Below are 20,987 nucleotides of genomic sequence, written 5' to 3'. Positions count from 1 at the left end.
GCGGATTAGAAATTACTTTTGCCTGACAAGCTGCTTTGAGCCAGGGAGTCGTTAAAGGACGTTTGGGAAATGGATTGATGATTTTAGCTAGTGTTTCTCTGAGGATAATTTGGTAGAATGTTTGCTAATACTATGATATGGTGTAACAGACACTCACTAACTCACAGATGAAGCTTACGTTAGCCTCTCTCTAATCATAAATCACATATGTAAAAACCTGATTTATTATATCACTTTCGATTCTAGTACAAACTATGCTAGTGCCCGATGGGCTGACTTCCCCAGTTTATTGAGTCCCTAAGTATATCAAGTCACCTCCGAGTGCTTAACTTAATGTGTGCGCCATCAGTCCGAGGGGAGGCCATAAAAAGTTGGATGATGGCTCGTGACCAAGCACCTTCCCTGCTGTTTATTCCGTTTATTTGACGCAATTAAAATGCGTGGCACTGATGGCGAGAGGAGGGGGAATGTTGGGGTTTCCACAGAAGGGGGGCGAACGTTAAGTGCGCCTAATCGAATTACATATCGCGGCGACGACGACTGCTGATGTCATCGCCAACATCATATTCGGGGTTTTCCCACACGAGCAAATCCTTGCTGTATTTTTGGGACGTCCTGCTGCCATCGAAAGGTTTCCTTAGCATTCCATTTTTCTGGGTCAGTAGCCATAAAATTGACAGACGTCTTTCACACGGCAAAAAAAAAATCCTGCAGACGACGTAGCTTCGGAAAGTTCAACAACCGACGGCGGAAAAGCCACACAAATACACACGTGCTGATGAAAAACCCCACCCACCCCCAAAAGACAAGCTACTTGCGCTCCCTTCCCTTCCCGTGTCAAAGTTCGCCTTTCAACATCTTCATTGAATTATTTTGCAATCTATTTTAATAAATTTCATATCCTTTGGCATTATTTCCCATTTCCTGGGCCAAAAATCAATAACGCACATTGCCCACCCACCCACTCTCACACACACACACAAATGCGTTTCATTTGGCACACAAAGAAAAAAAACATGGTCCCAATTTAAGACTGAAAATTGTCCCAAGCAGCGACCAATTTTTTTTTATTTAGGGATTTTTCTTTTCGACCAAACTCTCCGCTTTTTTGGGCTTTTGGCGTCAGGCGCAGGCGCGCTGGAAAATGGGCTGGAAGGACAATGAGAAGAAAGGACATTCGATTCGGGGGATGTCCGCACAAAAGGTACAGCAATTTGCTAGGGGCATTATCAAAACATATTCATATTTAAGCGAGTTATTTATTTTGTTTTACTTAGTTACAGCCGGTTGTCGTCGTGCATCCTGCTACATGTCATTGCTGCCCTGAAGGACTCTCTCAGTGTCCACAAATTGCTTTTATTTATAACTTATGTCCTGTATTTTACCAAGTATTTTTTGTACTCCCTCGCTTTAAAATTGCATTGCAGTTCATAGAAAGCTTAATCGTTTTATTGTAAAAATATCTTTTAAAAATGTATGATTTAAACTTGAGGAATTTGGGGCGCTAGAGATGTACAAATTCGTTGTTGATCAAAGTAGGTTCAAAACGGCAGTTACGAAAAACAGGCTTCCATTTTACATCCACCATTTGCATTCTACACAGCGTAGAACATTTTACATCGAGGACCTCTTTACTTTCCATACGAAAGGAGTAGCTACTCGCCACTTGGGGGCGCCTCTAATGAAATTGCGTGCAAAAAATGCTGTCAAAAGTATGAAATTAAATGATGAACATAGAAATTGATTGATAGCATACGTATGTTTCTTCACTATTTAAGAAAAACAGCAAGGATCGTCCTTCTTCGTGCCAGTTTAAATAGCCCAGTATCCTGCACTCCGAAATCTGTGCTCAAATACCACAGATAGTAAACCTAGGAATAGAACTCAATCAATCAAAGTTAATGGCAGGCATACAAACGTACCTTGTCTAAGATCTCTCCCATCAGTCTAGTTGGGAATCCTTCTCAGCGGATCCGAAACCTCAAGGCCAGACGAACAGATGGAAGACGTAGAGTCAAGTCTATACAATACATAGTTTCGATGCTAATCTGACCACCACGTCCAATCAAAGCTATTTTTTCCTTTTCCCTTCTGTCGTCCTTTTCAATACAGATCGTAGTAAAACTGAAACATGCGTCTTCACTATAACTAAAACAGCTCTATCCTGAGATTGTCAATCTGCTGCGTCCTACGACTTTCTACAGCATTGTTGCCAAACCCAAAGCTACTCCTGTGATCACTGCATGTCCTGCAATGGTTTTGATATCCGGACCCTCGTCACTTTTTGGCTTCTCGTCCCCGGCAACTGCAATAAATGGAAAGTTGTCATTAAGTTGGGTTTATCTGTGGTTACTTGTGGTAATTACCAGTATTTTCAACGCCTCCTAGACTGCAAGTTTGGCAAGTGACAAAAGCGAACGAAGGTCCGGCCAAATAGTACATTAAATTAAAAATATTTAAACACAAGTTTAGAAAATAGTTTCTGGGAAGCGCTAAAAACTTGTACACCATCAAAAGCTTAAAACTTAATTCTTAGAGATCAATTTTTAACATATCCCTCTGCAATTTGTAATTAGCAACTTACATGAGGGACCATTGACATCACCCTGTTTGGCCAGGAGCAATTCGGGTGGCATAGGATACTCATCGCGACCACCCCACTGTAGTAAGGGAAATATGAATTATAGATCTTGGATTTTTGATTAAGTTACTTACCTTGCGACTCTTCTGCCTGTACCAGGGTCCTTTGCGCGTCTCCAAGTACTCATAGTAAGCCGAATCCTTGGTGAAGAACACATCGTCCTTGACCAAAGCCAGGCGAATCATGGCGCCCACTTTAAGTATACCTCCAACGATTGATATGAACAAAATCGGAAGGACCTGTGGGATACAGTAGAGTAGTGACTTCACATTAGGCTCTCCAATTGTCAGCAAAATAAAAAGAAAATTTTAGAAAAAAGACAGCTTTTGGTTTATTTTATTATTTTTTTTTTATTATATTGTCCACTCCATTTGCAAAGAAAAGAAAACTGAAACTTGTATTTCCATTGAGCATTGTTGACTTTCCGCAGCGCCTGTGACATTAAATGTTTCATTTTGATTGTAAAATGATATATAGTACAAGCATAATACCCAGTAAGATCCTACAGTGAGAGCATAGAATATCCTATTCCGATTTTGTGGTCTCCTACCTAAAGTGGCTACAGGGTTTTCCCTGGGCTTTCATTTCCTTCCGGCCAGCAAGTGCTAAATATGTCGAGCTTAGTCGACTCGAACCCCTATGAATCCATATCAAGTAACCGGGGTGTAATTCTACACCAGATTGGGACTGGATATGCAGACTACTTCTTTTTCTTATCTTCAACTGCGGAAGACAAATGCACATAAGTGGGTCATTACATAAGCTACATGCATAGATCCTTTTTATAATCAAGAAAACATACATGATGGTCCTGCTGTGTCGCCTTGATTGGCCTGAATCAAACCTTGTGGCACCTCGCACTTCTGATTGAACCTCATGAACTGTTTGGAAAGGATGGCTTTAGGTGGCTCTGGGTGGGTCAAGAACTGGACTCACCTTGAGGTACTTGGCTGGGTAATGCAGACTACTGCGGGTCTCGAGGCATTCGCAGTGCGCCGAATTGGCGGTGTAGGCAACATCATGTCTGGTTAACGCGAGCACCAACCAGGTTATCACTTCGGCGGTAAACGAGAAGACCGAAATCGCAATAATGGGTACTGCCTGTGGAATGGAACTCAAAATAATAGTCTTGCACAGGATTTAAAATACTAAAATATCCTTGCAGACAACTATATTGAGCCATACTCGCAATAATTCGTAAGCGATCGTGTGAGAAAGCAACAGTTTCGAGTCCTAACCGCATCTAAATGCGATAGCAAAAGTATTTTAGCAAATGTACATAGTAAATAATTTTAAACAATTATTTAAAAAAAAATAATAATTATATCGCTTATCGTATTTTTGCGGTTAGGGCTTGATATAGTGGTCTGGGTCAGGCAAATAATAGAATGTAAAGTGTGAAATACTCAATCTTCCAATTAACACAATAGATTTTCAAGTGGTTTGTCCCTTCTATCGTAAATTATTCGAATTTGTTATATCCTAACACTTCAAGTGGATGATAAAATTCTCGACATCACTTTGCACTATCTTGTTTATTATCCCTCTCTCTCTATCTATGGGACTATTTATGGAAAAAGAGCTAAATATATACAAATAATCAAATAGGAAGTAATTAGCTCAAAATTAACCCATAACCCAAACTCAAGAAGTAGATGGCGCTTAAGTGGTAGTGCGGTAGTGTTGGCAAACGTTCACACTGCGCAAAGCAACTGCGAGTATCAGCTGTCACTTGCCAGCTGCTCGGCAACCCTCTTTTTTGTCATTTCCCTGCGCACGCTGCTTCCGCAGTCCTGACGTCGGCGCGGGCAGAGGAAGGGCAGCACCAAAGCAGCGAACACGACAACATTCGAATTTTAGTTTTCAAACTGCGCAGTCGCAACCGCAAATTAACAAAGGAACAAATCGAGAGCGAAATAGTATATAAATATAGTGTCGTGTAACTAGAACATTTCCGTAAACGTTTTTGGGCATTTATTTATGGCTTTGCAATAATTCACGAGCTTGTTGAAAACAAAAAAAACAAAGAAAACGCAAATCATTGCCATTGGCAACAACAAACTAGAGCCGAAAAAAGGGAAGCGTAGTAAAAGCAAGTGGCAAAAAAAAACGAAAAAACGACGAAAGGCAGTCCGAAAATTAACAGGAAGCACAAAAGTCTATGCTTTTTTTTTTGGAATCCATGCAAGTGATTTCCGCTTAAATAAAAATATAAGAATAAAAACCGCGCAAACCCAAAGGAAAACAGCTAAAAACTAATTCTGCGAAATATTAGAAGCAAAAGGGCGAAGAAAAAACTTTTGAGTGAAGAAACCGTTGTGGAAAAGCCCTCAAGATTCAGATAAAGCAGGAAATGCACGCGCTTCAGGAAGGCGCCACCATGCTGCACCGCCAGCAACCACCGCCGCCCACTTCTGGCGAGGATCACCTGCTCACCGCTGATAGTTTCTTTTACGCACGCAGCAATCCCATGGAGAATGCGGCCGCAGCAGCAGCCGCCGCAGCAGCGGGCCTGATTGATCCGCACCACAATCGCGATCTCCACCAGGCGCTGGTGGCATCGATAGCCAACAATGGTGTGGCCGCCATCGGTGGTGGCCTGACCACGGCGGCGGTCTTGAAGAGTGCCGCCCAGCAGTCACAACAGCAGGCGGTGCAACAGAACCAGAACGCCGTGGTGGTGGTGCCATCTGGACAGGATCAGCAGCCCAAACAGGAGCAGGCCCAACAGGCGGCACTGGCGCTGCTCAAGGAGAATGTCAATGCCTCCGCCGGTGCGGGACAGAACAACGGCCAGCCGGCCATGGGGGGCAGCAACAAGAGCGGCTCCTCTGGCAGATCCACGCCCAGCCTGAGCGGAGGCAGTGGCTCCGATCCGGCACCCGGCAAACTCTTTGTCGGCGGCCTCAGCTGGCAGACGTCGTCCGACAAGCTGAAGGAATACTTCAACATGTTTGGCACCGTCACCGATGTGCTCATCATGAAGGATCCCGTCACCCAGGTAAGCCGAAATATCCTCTATTTTCATTTCCATCACCAAACCATTGTACATTGTACATCATGGTATATGTATATCTATCTATCTGTCGCACATGATGATGTACCTCCATAATCCGCCGCCTGCCCTTCGGGTTTACAGCTACCATTTTGTGATTTACCTTTTGCACAGCTGCAGAACTGCAGGTTTTGTCGCCCTTTTGGCATCCTCTTCTTCATCTTCTTCTTCTTCCAGCCGAGGTTTAGAATTACAGTTCTTTCGGCGTTACGTGCCAAAAACAAAAGAATCGGCGTAAGAAAATTGGAAGGGAGGAGGAGAAGGAAGAGGACGAGGGACGAGGGACCACCGAACCCAAATTGAATTTAATCAGGTTTAAAATGCAGATCAGCTTGTTGAGCCGGGGTTGATCCACTCGGAACTGTTTATTGAGACACGAACTCGAGCACCAATTTCCCTGTCATAATTTGTATGCAGGCTGTATCAGTTTTCTTATAATCATGATGGCCACTACTTTGGTCACCGTTCTCCACAGAATTTGGCAGAATTTCGTTGGGAGAACTTCAGCAGGGGATTACTATTATCCAAAACTAGATTCCTACCTATTTTATCATCCAGACAAATGGCTTTTCAAACCACCTTTTAGTTGACCTTTCCTCTAAGAGAAAAACAAAGTAATGAAACATTACCAATACCAATCTATAGGAGTTTTTTCTTGCGGAAATTGACTTTTTCCCCAATGCTTAATGTCTCGAGCAATTTGTCCGCTTGATAAGCACACATCCTACATGTACTAGTATTTAGTAATTTATAGTCATTTATGTATATCAATGCGACTGACTCTACATACAATGTGTGAGTTGGCTGCTCCCCAGCGGAAAAGAGCGCGCGCGCCGCTTTCGGGCCATAAAACAGCAGCTGCTCGCTGGCTGGCAGGCTGATAGGCTGATATGCTGTGACTGGCGCATTGTTCCGAGTCCTGGTCCCTCGGCGCAGCTGTTCCTGCGACCTCTGCAGCCACTAGGGTTCGATGTGGATGGATGCGGCACAGGACAAATTCTATAGCTGTTCGTATGTACGTCGTGTGCACCTGGGGTTGTTTCCGAGCCAATTGCGCAATTACGGCTGCATGATAGGGCAGTTATATTCGCGGCGATCGACTAACGGGGTTGTGTCCTGGCCCCTGCCCCCTTGCCCCTTCCCCTTCCCCTTGCCCCTCATGTAGACCCCGAAAGATGTACACACACAAAAACACACAAAACACCTTTGTTCCGTCCCCCCTTCAAAAAAACAAGAAGAAGAAAGAAAAAAAGAGTATACAAGAAACCAGAAACAAACAAAAGAATGAAGAAAAACAACAGAAGCGAGAAGAAAACTGGTTTACCAACTGTCTTCGGTGCGCAGATCGCCTGTGAAGACGATCCTTGCGATGATCTGGGGAGTACTGTAGTCCATAAGCACCTAGGATCGATCAGTCAATTATATAGCAGCTAGTCATATGTAGTCAACCGAATGTACAAAACTACTACTAAACATAACATAATTTTAATGAACACAAAACCACGACCACGACCACAAAAGTGAGGAATCTCGAGTCAAGGACAAGACCGGAAGCCAAAGCAGCCGATCAAGGAACCAGCGAATACCTGGCCCAGGTAACCATGACCACGATGGCAACCACAGGATGACGAACCAGCGACGGCTTAGGTACATTTTATACAAAAAAAAAACAAAAACAAATTAAACAAAAAAGCAATCGCCAAGTAATGTTAACTACTGTATAAAAAAAGAGAACGTTTAGCGTACTTGACTTACTCAATACCAATACTGGCGCATCGTAACTCTCGTATATCGTATAACTCTGAGCAATAATAACAGCTGCATAATTGTATTCGTATCTCTAATTGAATGTACTCGTTCTTGTACTCGTACTTCGTATTGTGTACTTGGTTTACTTTAGCGTTTTTCACCCAACAAAAAACAATAAAAAAAACCAAAAACGTATTCAATGAACTTAAAACTCCACGCATTGATATCAAAAGCAAGCCTCTAAAAGCAAATTTAACTAACGAGTTTTCCTGCCATATATCGTACACAGTTGTTAGATCTAGAACTCAATTAAAACTTATATATTTTAAAGAGGCGTGCTTTACCCCCACAAATAATACTATCCAAATGCCCATGTTCCCACTTTAGCGTAATATGGATCCGAAAATCGTCCTGGCAACTGTTGAATTGATTGTGTAACATAAATAAGAACCTTAGCTTAGCATAATGTACCCAATACATAACGTATTTATTACCATTTTACGAGACCCCGTACATTTTAGTCCTTATAAGTAACCACTATGCGACATTCTGTTTATGTGTGTTTAGTTAATGCTTTTTAATTTTATTTCGCATACCGAATCACTTAAATTAACCAACCAAATACGTAAACCATATATTTTGATTTTAGTAGTTTTTAAATATGTCAAGAAATCAAGTTTTTTCTGTTGTGTTGCGTCGTAATTTTCTTTTTTTTTTACCCTGTTTGTAATCGCATTAGAACAACTCCCGAAATCGGCATACATTATAGATTTCAACTCATAGGAAATATCCTAGGCCCGGTAAATGGAAGTAGCTAGTTGTGTTAACCCACCAATCCCAGCCCATAAATAAAGCTCGTCTTTTAAAGGAATCGTATGCGAAAGGTTTAAATCATACACTAGCAACTATATACTTTTCTCTTTAGGTAGGTAGTCTCATAGTTTCTCTATATTTCTATCTCAAATAATGTAACATAAATTGTATCTGGGCCATTTGACTCTTCTTTGCCCTAGGCTTAAGACAAAATTGTAATCCCCATTACTGTAATATATGTAACTGGTACGAGAATAATTAACTAGACTAAGCAACAAAAGTCACACATTCGAATCTCATTATTTGTAAAAACAACTTAAGTAGTTAATAAGCAAAACTAACCAAAAAAAAACGAATTGTATGGTATAAGGGGGTTTAACTTAACTTGAAAGAAAACCAAACAAAAGATGGTGTAATCATTAAAAAAAGACGCACATCTAAAGCATTCCCAACTTTTCCAATAGTGCGTTTTATAGCTATTTGACAACATAACTACTAGCAGTAATATTTAATAGCTTACGTATATATTGTATTTGAAACAAATATTGTGCCAAGTAGATTTAAAATTGCTACAATTGTATTATAGCTCTGAAACGCACTACTCGTACTACTCTATTTGTTAAAGCCTTACTATCACATACACCATATGTAATTGCCACATTTGTATCCTTGAGTTCGCATTCGCAGCAGAGTGAACGAATGTTTTTGGTATCCTCCAGTTATCGTGTATATAATATATCTATGCCTCCCGTATACTACATATATCTGGGATCTAGTGGGGTGTCGCATCAGTATGGAGAACACGTTGAATGCATATATTTCGTAATGTTTCTATGATATATGTATGTTCCAGTTTAGCAAATGACCATATATATTACGATCTATTTATACTTGCGTATAAATATTGGTATTCTGTTAACACAGCAAATGTATCCTTAGACGAATTTTAGTTTTTAGTTGAAACATATTTTGTGTTGTTTGGATTTTAATTAAAACTTGTTTGTGTTTACTCCACGAAAGAACAAAAAAAAAAAACAAAAGAAAAAAAACGAACGATGCAAATTTGATGAGCAAAAAGCGTAAAAATGGCACGCCCAATTCAGTCAATAAAGCCATCTACATACATGCATATAAACTGTATCCGTATCTGTGTTTACATATATCTATATATATCATTTTTATATACTTGTGGAAGATCGAGTTCCGATCGACTTGATTGATTCTTACTTTGTTGGACTTTTGCTAACGTTTCGTAGGACATTTTACGATTATTAATCCTAGTTATATAACTACAACATTTGCAACTTAGACCTAGTCGCCTCTAACCGAAGCTCTTTCTCTCTTCTCAAATCTAATGACTTCACCAAACTAATGTATCCGTCCCTATTTGTTTCTCTTCCCCACCCACAAAACACACACGAACCTCAACCTTCACACCAACAGCGCAGTCGCGGCTTTGGTTTCATCACATTCCAAGAACCCTGCACCGTGGAGAAGGTCCTCAAGGTGCCCATTCACACACTCGATGGCAAGAAGATCGATCCCAAGCATGCCACCCCAAAGAACCGACCTCGCCAGGCCAACAAGACCAAGAAGATCTTCGTGGGCGGCGTCTCGCAGGACACCTCCGCCGAGGAAGTCAAGGCCTACTTCAGCCAGTTCGGACCCGTCGAGGAGACGGTTATGCTGATGGACCAGCAGACGAAGCGTCACCGCGGCTTCGGATTTGTCACCTTCGAGAACGAGGATGTGGTCGACCGCGTCTGTGAGATTCACTTCCACACCATCAAGAACAAGAAGGTCGAGTGCAAGAAAGCACAGCCCAAGGAAGCGGTCACTCCCGCTGCCCAGCTCCTTCAGAAGCGCATTATGTTGGGCACCCTGGGCGTTCAGCTGCCTACAGCTCCTGGCCAGCTAATTGGAGCCCGTGGTGCCGGCGTGGCCACCATGAACCCCCTGGCCATGCTCCAGAATCCCACACAGCTACTGCAATCGCCGGCAGCAGCCGCTGCCGCCCAGCAGGCCGCCCTCATATCACAGAATCCATTTCAAGTACAAAACGCCGCCGCAGCAGCCTCGATGGCCAATCAGGCTGGCTTCGGCAAGCTGTTGACCACATATCCGCAGACTGCGCTGCACAGCGTCAGGTGAGTAAAATGGCTAGACAATCTGGAGACTTTTTAGAACCGAACTAAAGTCCGATTAATTCCCAATATAGATATGCACCCTACTCGATCCCCGCCAGCGCCGCCACTGCCAACGCCGCCTTGATGCAGGCTCATCAGGCGCAAAGCGTGGCCGCCGCTGCCCATCATCACCAGCAGCAGCAACAGCAGCAGCATCATCACCAGCAGCAGACCCACAATGCCCATGTGGCCGCCGCCCAGCAGCAGCAGCAGAGCCACCACAGCGCCGTCTCGAATCCCGCTTCGCAGGCGCACTCGGCAGCAGCGGCTGCCGCCCTGGCGGCCAATGCTGCGAATGGGGCAGGTGCCGCTGGAGCTCACAGCCTGGCCGCTGCCGCCCAGCAAGCTGGCCTAATGGCCGGCAATCCCCTGAATGCCGCTGCTGCCGCCGCCGCCGCTGCTGCCAATCCGGCGGCTGCCTACTCCAACTATGCGCTGGCCAACGTGGATATGTCCAGCTTCCAGGGCGTCGATTGGAGCACCATGTACGGCATGGGCATGTACGTCTAAGACGCGCGTTTTGTTTGGTAATTTGAATGAAACACTCTCACCACGCATACACCATTCACCATACACCACACACCACCACAACCACCCTACCACACCCACATGTGAACACCACCCCTAGTAATAGATCCATACGAAATCCACATGGCCCCAAATCCATAATATTCATAGAACCACACAAAAACACACTCATACGAAGTTGGTTTTCCTTTGAGTTTGGCTAAGTTAGTAGTCCGATACACGGAAGGCAAATTAAGTATTATATTTAAGGCGCCCCCGGGCGAGTTCAATAAATACTAACTAATATATATATATAAATATAACAAATCATAAGCAATATAAGCGAGAAAAAAAGAACAAAAACGGAAGCAAAGCAAAGCGAAATCAAGGAAAAGCAAAATTCAAAACCAAAAAGCAAAAATTACGGAGCGTTAGAGAAGCAAAAGAAGGAAGGAAAACACATTAAAAAACCACCGATTGTGATTGCGTTTAAATGTAGCCGTTAATATATAATTTTTAGTGCATAAAAGAAAACCATTAAACCTAAACCTAAATTAAAATAAACCTAAATAAAAACAAAACGTAAACATATAAATATACATACATATTTATAAAATGCAAGAAGAAGGAATGAATCTTATAAGTTAACTCAAGAATGGCGCTCACTAATTAAAGATCGAAAAATTGTTCATTTTTTTGGAGCCCCAAACTCAGCTGAATTGAATGAGAAACTCCTGCAAGGGCAGTATTAATTAATTGAATGAAACAGCGAAGGAAAACGTTTTGCTCAAGACAAAGAATTATTAATTATTGTTTAAATCAGCGATGAAACCCTAAATTAGACTATTATTTTAGACGTTTAGTTGAGTTCGAATTTAATTCACCCAGCATAGAATACAACAACAGAGTTAACCAATCACTAACGAACATCACCAAACTCACCAACACGAAAACTCTCTACTCCTATATCCAACCTTCTATCTTTTCCCAAATCTGTTCTGTGTACTTAATTATAATAACAATTACAAATACCACAACGAACTGAACAAAATTTCGATGTGTTTTATGTGTGCGACTCTTATTTGATTTAGTTTTATAACTAGTTTAGTCTGCACTCAATCTCAACCATTTGTAGCAAGTAACTAAATAACATTTGTTGAACATTTTGGCATTTGCATATTCTTATTATTATACTTTCGAGCGACGAAAAGTCCTCAAGACTAGCGGCTTCATTTATAGTTCTTAAGATATTATACCGAGAACGAGTCCTTAGGGCACTACTAATATTTTAGATCTTTTACCCTATTTCCGAATCATTTCATTTGCATAACCATCCCAAACAGCTCATAAACCAGGTAACATTACTCTACTGTAGCTTATTGTTTTAAATGGCACAATCTTAGTTATTAATATTATTTTGTAATTACCCTTATCTGTAGCATTTGCATTTGATTTTGCATTCGGCAAATACTTCACCCATTGAAACCAAGAATATGATCGAAATAAGAAGAGAACCCGGAGCAGATGCTCCTGGATAGTTATGTATTTGTCTCATTTGAATCGCTTGCATGCTTGAAGTTTAATTTTAGTTACTAGTTATCATTTGGAAAGTAATATTTTGCGTATGTAAATATCTAGTTTATATACATTATACACAAACAAGCACACACAAACACCACACACACACATTATATGGAAAACAATGAAACATTTGAAGTAATTTTTGTGTTTAATAAAAACCAACGAACAAAACAACAAGCAACTTTGCCATGAGTTGAGCAAACATTTGTGTTTTCTTATGATTTGATTAATTTGATTGTACATACTTGACCACAATTATCTGTATTTTTTTATTTGATTTGATTTACCTCGTATAATCCACACACTTTTGTATCTGTTGTTGTGCTGTGCTGTCTTTCTCTCTACTATCTGTTATCTGCTCCTCTTAGCCATGTGTAGAACTTATTACATTTCGATGCATTTGCCAGTACCAAAAAAGTTAACGATTGTGCGATTGTGGAGAATTGTTTATAATTCCTGTAGATTTTCGATTTCGACTCGGGGGGTGAGTATGATGTAATATTGTTTCGTATACCAAAGATAATGCATATTAACCAAAATTCATTTTACATTTGCCTGGGCCAAAGTCGAGGCTCAACAATTACCCCATCTCCATTTGCAGAAACTAATTTATTTGTTTATTGTTTACGCCTAAGACTCTAATAACACATTCCAGACATGCTACGGTGCCATTTACTTAACCATATTAATATTTATAATTTTTGTAACTGTCTGTCAGATCTCGATCTCAGAACAATTGCTTTTAGCATAAGGTTGATTTTACCCTGCCAATCCAAGATGATTAATACGAATTCCTTTTTTTTATTGACTACACACACACACTTTGTTCTATTGACATAATTTATAAACAAAACCAAATAAAAATATTTATATTTGATTACTGCATTTTCCATTTATTTCTATTAGCCGATTAAGCAAGAAGTCAAAAAATGCTCCCATAGTTGCCTATGTTCATTGTAGTTCCTTTCGAATAACTTATAGTTTTTGTTCACTTATCCGTATGCTTCAATATTCATTCAGAGCGACAAAAAGTGTCGGCGAACTACTTAGATATTTGTACTCGTAACAGTTTCAACAGTCTGAGTTCGATATATTATATATCCAATGAAATGTTTTATTTCCCATACTCGTACCAAAGATATATACCCAAAGTAGTAGCTTGCTAATTTTGATATATAGTAAACAGATCGAACATTCGTAGCTCTCTATAAAATATATACATATACATATATCTTTTTTTTTGTTACCAATATTAATAGAATACAACAAATTGCTCAAAATGAAGGACTGGTTGATATGTATGTCATGTCGAACAAAAATTATAATTCACTTTTTACAAGTTTTATCTTTCATAAATTGAACTTTTTATCCACCAGTCCTCGAACATTCATAAAAAAATATTAAAATATCTGTATTTTTGACTTGTTTTCGTGTGGTTAGTCTCATCAAGAGTTTTAATATTCTGTGCAAATAATATTCGCAGTTTTTAAGCATTATTTATCGGGCCAAAAACTACATAAGAACTTGCTGTAATATAGTAACAACATTACACACCCCGAATTGGACATTATCATTTCGTTCTACTTGTAGGTTTACAACCAACCTTTTGACATACAACATGTTTAGATAACCATAGTTACTTAAACCTTTTTAATAGATATACATATACACCCATTTATGAAACCAAACGCATGATGAAACATGTACAGTAGTCAATTGAGTAAAAACCTTTATATATACAACGGCAATCTCATATCATCTGTCACAGTTGAAAACCCAGCCGAGATTCCCTCGAAGTTCCCCCCATTAGGAAGACATTAGCATTAACTACTTACATACCTACATCATACACACAACATACATCATATGACAATAAGATCAACTGTGTTTCAGCATTCAAGTGTCAGTATTCGTAAACCAAATTACCTAACAAACTGAGAAAAGTACTTATACTACTATGCAATCGACGTGGAAACCAATCCTAGGAAACCTTTTGGATTTGGATTCGGATCGAGCAGCGTTTTAGAAATTGAAATAGTTGGATTAGATAGCCTTGGAAACAGGTTCTCCCGCAGAACGACATATAGTGGCGAAAACTTTATAGATATTTACATGCATATATACAGATAGAACATATACGATGATATTTAGCAAGACCGTGATATATTCAATTAGTAAAACCGAAACCAAAAAATTATATATTATATGTATATATCAATTATACGAGTATATTGATTGAGGCTCGTCTCTCAAAATGTGTCAAATTGCATACTTAGAGTAGAATTTTTGGTATACCCAGTGAAAACCAGGGAAGAAAACGAAGTTAAACATTTCATCAACTGTTGTTGTGAAGGCTACAAAACAACGCATATCACTTTGATGGTGTCAGATCCAAGAGTTTTCGAGATTTACCCAAGAAAACCAAACTGCATTTTTTTAAAAAGCGGTTTGCTGAAGAATTCTCCAGAAAATATATTTTGAACCGATCATCGATATCCTGAAAACAGCGCAAGCAAGTAGTTTTCATTTTGGATATGGTTTTAGATAACCGAACATACAAGTGAATCCAATATTGTTGATTTGAGTGACTAATGAGGACCAAATTTGTAGCAAAATTCCGAAATCAGGTTATTAGATCCTAACAAAATGAAAGTGAAACCCAAAGTTAATTAGTTTACTTAAAGTATTTTTATTTCGAGACCTGGCATTTTTTGGCTTCTTGCTTATTGTTTGGCGTACCAATATGTTTTCTTATCAACCAAGCGCTATCAAAAAAAAAAAAAAAAAAACACCGACACTAATACAAACAAACACACACCAACACACTCTCAACAAGCTAGTCAATTGATGTGCATAGGCACAACTAATTCTTTATAAACAAATGAAAATGAAAATGGTGGTAAGTACGCAGCGAAAAACCAAACCAAACAATAAATGTTTAAGTGAAAATGCAAACCAAAAAGCGAACGTACACAATAAAATCTAAAAGCAATTATTTCCCTTGATTAATTCTGGGAAATATAAAAAACAACAAAACATATAAATCACATTGAAAATGCTCTAAGAAGATAATTTAAGCTTAAACTTAAGTCAAGGTGTTAAATAATTTCGAAGCAATGCGTAAAAGTATTCAAGAGATACTTTTGACAAACAAGCTATATATTTATCAATTGCTAAAATTATATTTAAATGCATAACACATATTAATTAAGAAACAGTGAATGGCTACTTTTGCTCATTTCAAATGCTTAACAAAATGCTAAGATCAAAGACAACAAAAGTCGGATTCAAACCTAATTTAAGTGTTAAGCAAAAATTAAGCAAAAAATTCAAATATACTAAAACACAAACAAATATATACATATATATATTGAAAAAAGGAACATGTTTTCTTATATAGCAAGGAAGGATGATTACTTCTATTGGCTCGTAACATATCAATTCTACTGAGCTGTATTTTGAAAAGAAAAAAAAAAAGAAAATCGAATCGAAACGAACGAATTCAACACCAAGTTCAATTGATACAAACGTGGTTTTTTTATTAAGGCTAAATACGATAAACATTGTGAAGTAAATACTCCAAAAACTGAGGTGAGTAAATTCGCTAACGAAATTTTAGCAGAAAGCCTTGCTAAGACTTTCCTAAACGAAAAACATAACTTAGACTCGTCTTCCAGCAACTAATTGACATGAAAAACGTTCTTACACCAATAGTGGCAACGGCAGAAATTTTAGGGTTAATGGGTTAATAAAATTCGGTTATGTTTTGTGTCTAAAGCCCCCGATGATTTCTAAACCACCTCATTGGGCAGACCGAGCTCAGCTTTTGGCTATAACTTGTTACACGTAATCAATCAGTACAATTTTTGCAACGAGGAATTTTAAACGAAATCTCGCCCATTTGAAGAGTAAATGGCTTAGAACCTTGTTTTTGATTTTTGGTTATTTGATTATGGTTCCCAAACTACAGATCGTTTCGACCTATTCATAAGAAAAAATCGCAGACGGGTTAAGAGCTCTTCTCACTAACTGTTGTACATTTGTTTCTCCAAGGATTGGAACAAAGGTCGAGAAAGGATTAAAACAAACTATGTAAACGATAAGCAAGTGCATTATATTGAACGATTTGGTAAACACGAAGGTTAGCCATAAGTTTTCATATAAATATATATACATATATATATATATATATATATAAACGATATAACTTTTAGGCCATAAGCAAACCAGTATGAAACCCTTTGAATTGAGTTTGGCTTGGGCTGAGAAACGCATCCATAGATCAGAAAGTATGAGAGCCAACCTTGTATACATTTGTTTCCGAAATGGTTATTATTTGTTTAGCCTGTAACGAGAAACGGATATATTATATACAACACCTGTATCTTGTAACTGTAACACGTAACTGCTGTCGCTCTACTTCTCGCTCTATACTTGTAGCGATGTTTAGACACTAACATATATATACTGAAACACCATATATAATTCTTTCGATATATACAATGGACATGTAAACGGTATTTACTCTTTTAGCCTATAAAAAAAACCCCTCAGAATCCAAACCGAGATATCCGAAAATCAAACCAATTGCTGACAAAAATGTAATGTGAACCCTTTGTGTAATTTTCCTATTGAAATACTTCTTGGCATAAATCCCTTTTTGAATTGAATTGAAATGAATAAATGAAATGTGGAAAAAAAAAACCATTTTACACATAGAACCTTTGTACTTCATTTGAATTAAGTGGCATAGGAGTAAAGTAACATCTGGAAAAGTATATCTGTAATTTGAAAGTAGTTGCACGAAATAATAATTTTTTCTTGTACAATGCACAAAGCGAAAAATTGAAAATAATGTTTGTACAACATATTGTATTGTTAATGTTTAGCATAAGATTAGCTGTAATTAAACATAAATACTCTTACATTCGTATGGTACTAATTAGTTCATAGTTGACTTAGAAACCACCGTCATATTAGACTTTGTAAAATGTACTCGTATAACGTACTCTCCGTTTTCGAACTTGGTACCACGTAATCGTAAAAGTAATGGTAAAAGATTGATACTTAGCAATATCGATATTGATTATACATAAATTCACTCTTTCTTTGTAGATTATTTACTTTAGTTTGTTTTCTTTTCATACCTCCGTTGCTCAATGTAATTTGAATTAGTCAGACTAGTTTTTTCGCTTACAAATATCCTTACAAATATTATTTGAGTTGCAGCCATTTGAAAATCGATTTAAAGTTTAAATTAAGTACTTTATACTCCATTCACGGATACCAAATTTAATTTAGTTCTTAGCTTTAGTTATAGTGTACAATATTGATGCTTTTAGTAATGCCAGCTTTATGATTTCCGTCATTATAAGTTGTACATACACAAGTGGTATCCATTTCTACCTTTGATTCCATATTTTTTGCTTTATCTTAGGCAATGCATGGTTTTTGATAAACGAAGATATCTGAATCGAAACCGACGATCAGCAAGCAAGAAGCTAAGAAAACTCTTTTTAAGAAAATATATATGCGACAATACCCATTTTGTGTGAACTAAAAGTTTGTTAGAGAGTGTTCTCTAAGCGAAAGGTAAATCATATGATTCAACAATTAACAGTCAGATATTATAGGTATAGTAGTTAGTTGGAGAGAGGACAACATATAAGCAATATATATATACATACATATATAACTTTGATACCGATGTGTTACTGTTGAGGCAAACTCAAGTAATAGATACATATAAATACATATATATTTGTATTTTAAAGATGCGCCACATAAAGCGCAATCTTGAACTTAAAACGATGACCCGAAAAGCTAACATTAGAACCCTAAGCGCCGAGTTGAAAGATGAACCAATTTAAAGATACACTGATGCACACTGTGTTGTTGTGTTGGTCGTTTTAAGCAAAGAAAGTAGTAGCGTATATGAAAAGAGTATTTCGAATCTCAAAAACAAATTTAATGTTTTACGTTGCCCGTGTTTGTGCAATACAAAATTATATAAAACAAAAAGAAAATCGGATTTCGAGAAGTTTTCGAATTGCTGTTTCCAAAACTTGGTTGCCCTTCGCTTCTTATGCAGTATAAATATATTATTGAAAATCAAATATTATATAAAGTATTCATAGATAAAGTATAGATTTGATTAGACCGTAGTACATACATACATACATGCACACTCATTCACACAAAAAGACAAAACATCAGTTGGTAATGTGTAAACTTGAATTTGCGTAAAAATTTGCTGTTTGACCCACACGAAACTCAAAACCAAACTCATCTTAAATGTTGCAGCGTATTAATATAATTAATTATATATATATATATATATATATATATATATACTATATACATATATACCACAATAAATGTTTCACATAAAATAATTTGTTCTGTAGTTTCAACCAACTCTATTTCCGTGCATTTTCCACACCCTACACAAATTATTATACATTTTAATTTTGTATCAATGAATCTTGCGCGTAGTTAGTTTGGTAAAATTGAACTTTTTTCGATAATTTTTAACAAACACACAAACTAAGAACTCTCTATACATTTGGCACTCCTTAACCACTAAAAACTTCTATAGACCCCTAAACAAACCTACATAGAACTGCTCTAATAGTCCATTAGAGGCACTAAAAGTAAGCATAGAACATTTAAATATCTACATCTCAAATTTTAAATTCCGCTTATAGGTTAATGGCAAATGTGGTAAGTCTTGGGATTTGGTGTTTTAGAATACTTACCCCCCAATGGTGCATGATGGCCTTCTTTGAGAACACACAAGGATCATCATCTAAAAACGGTACCAGATTCCCTGCAAAAGGACATGGGTTTGCACATTAGCAATCCTGACTTGGACTTTTGCCAACGAGTTACTTACTTCTTAATAGTAGAGTGCGTGTTGGCGGAGCTGCTTTTAACTGCTAATGGCATTGTTAATAATGAGTTACCATATGAACAGGATCTAATGGGGATTTTGGGCCTCACCTTTGGCACGAGTAATAAAGAAGTGCGTTTTAGAAGAGCAATGGTCGTAAGACGAAGCGCCATTATAATCAAATTGGTTAATACAATACACTAAATTTGTTATTTTATTTTTTTTATTTTTGTAATGTTTGCCGAATTTGAAATGTTTGTTCTAATACAAATGAAATTTTGATACTAAAGTCTCTTGACAAAATTTTCATAGGTTTCGATCAAAAGTTCCTTTTCTATCCAAAAAAAAATCAGTTTTTTGTTTACAAAAAATGAAAGAAATCGTTTAAATATGGAATGTCATACCTCGTTGAACTCGCAATAAAATTTCCTATCGAATGGCATTCAAGGTTTACAATTTGCCATTTTTCGCAAAAAATCATTTTACAAAAAATTAAAAAATTCGAAAATTTTTTTTTTTTCAAAATCATTAGGAAAGTGATAGGACTTTTTAGCTGGGATCATTAGCTGCAAAAATCAGTACTTTTTATATCTCTGTGATGATTTTTAGGCCAGCTTAGATAAAAACCCCCAAAACTTCGTATTATGAAAAGTACTGATTTTCTGCTTAATATAAACATGTTTTTTTTTTTTTTGGTAAACAAGTAAAGACAAAGAACCGGATTTTTATTATAATAAATACAAAAATGTTTTGTTTTCTTCCCAGGGAAAGGGATGCCATTGATGGAAGTCTTGCGTTCATTTGACCCAAAGAGTTTTCTGCAACAAAAACCTTCGCCACCAGAAAAGAATAATAAAATTAAAATCATAAAAACATGTGCACAACAATTGAAATTTATTTAAAAATAAATTAAATTTTCCTTCCATCATTTCGTTTTATTTTATAAAATTCTTACACAAGGATTTCATATAAGGAATGCTTAGTGGGCGAGCCAGCCGCTGCACCTCGTTGCCGTACTGATCCTTCTCCTGGTTGCGAGAAATCAAGGGGAACGGCAGAAGGTTAGAAATTGGGTTTTACCAAGATTAGCCTAGTTAGACTTGGCCCAGTGACCTACATTAGATATGGGCCACAAAGCAAGACAAAAAACGTTTGCTGACGTCTGACATGCTCCTCTCTGCTCCTTTTACCCCCGCCTTCTGTTCTACACTCTCTCTGGCAATAAAAGCTCGCTGGCGAGCAACCTGTTAGCTCGGCAATGACCTTGCCCACAGCCATCAAGGCCGGCGGTACCCGTCTTTGGTCTTTGGTCTTGGATGCAGAGGGTCGCCTGTGGAGACGTGAGACGGCATGGCTTCCACTGAGTCCGCAAAGCCAGCACAAGCCACTGCATCCCTGAAAGTATGCTGCGAAAGTGGAAACTCGTTCCGGGATTCCCCTGACTGCGAAAAAGGTCACAGCTTTATACATACATAGTTTATGTTGGCTAAAAGCGCACTTTCAGAATATTTCGATTTTAATTGGCAAACGAATGTCGACATTCAACAAAATGCATGAGTGATT

The 20,987-nt window shown here is 38.2% G+C and overlaps 2 protein-coding genes across 10 annotated transcripts in view; one reads left to right on the top strand and one right to left on the bottom strand.

The window, feature by feature from the left end:
- LOC6538497 (RNA-binding protein P) overlaps nucleotides 1-12,734 on the top strand; it is an 89,370-nt gene extending 76,636 nt beyond the window's left edge. For all 6 annotated transcript variants that reach the window (XM_015193407.3, XM_039375866.2, XM_015193410.3 and 3 more), the window contains 3 exons: nucleotides 5,105-5,642; nucleotides 9,702-10,405; nucleotides 10,477-12,734. In XM_015193407.3, the coding sequence (XP_015048893.1) occupies nucleotides 5,105-5,642; nucleotides 9,702-10,405; nucleotides 10,477-10,954 (1,720 nt within the window). In that variant the 3' untranslated portion in view covers nucleotides 10,955-12,734. The remainder of the gene's footprint in view (nucleotides 1-5,104; nucleotides 5,643-9,701; nucleotides 10,406-10,476) is intronic.
- LOC6538498 lies at nucleotides 1,428-19,722 on the bottom strand. Of its 4 annotated transcripts, none has more exons than XM_043207130.1 (8): nucleotides 19,535-19,722; nucleotides 19,428-19,470; nucleotides 19,291-19,361; nucleotides 2,716-2,880; nucleotides 2,585-2,660; nucleotides 1,923-2,305; nucleotides 1,757-1,871; nucleotides 1,428-1,703 (listed from the first exon to the last, which is right to left on the bottom strand). In XM_043207130.1, the coding sequence occupies exons 1-6, from the start codon at nucleotides 19,595-19,597 to the stop codon at nucleotides 2,199-2,201; spliced, it is 525 nt and encodes a 174-aa protein (XP_043063065.1). In that variant the 5' UTR covers nucleotides 19,598-19,722; the 3' UTR covers nucleotides 1,428-1,703; nucleotides 1,757-1,871; nucleotides 1,923-2,198. The 4 variants fall into 4 exon arrangements, with proteins under 4 accessions (XP_043063065.1, XP_015048890.1, XP_015048891.1 ...); XM_015193404.3 differs by having other exon boundaries at nucleotides 19,428-19,467; nucleotides 19,535-19,721; XM_015193405.3 differs by lacking the exons at nucleotides 1,428-1,703; nucleotides 1,757-1,871; nucleotides 1,923-2,305; nucleotides 2,585-2,660; nucleotides 2,716-2,880 and adding exons at nucleotides 3,163-3,364; nucleotides 3,444-3,522; nucleotides 3,578-3,742 and having other exon boundaries at nucleotides 19,535-19,711.
- Between the last annotated feature and the right edge of the window lie 1,265 nt (nucleotides 19,723-20,987).

The sequence above is a fragment of the Drosophila yakuba genome, chromosome 3R (assembly GCF_016746365.2).
Source record: "Drosophila yakuba strain Tai18E2 chromosome 3R, Prin_Dyak_Tai18E2_2.1, whole genome shotgun sequence".
NCBI classification, from domain to species: Eukaryota; Metazoa; Arthropoda; class Insecta; order Diptera; family Drosophilidae; genus Drosophila; species Drosophila yakuba.
This window is presented reverse-complemented; position numbering and strand designations above follow the sequence as displayed.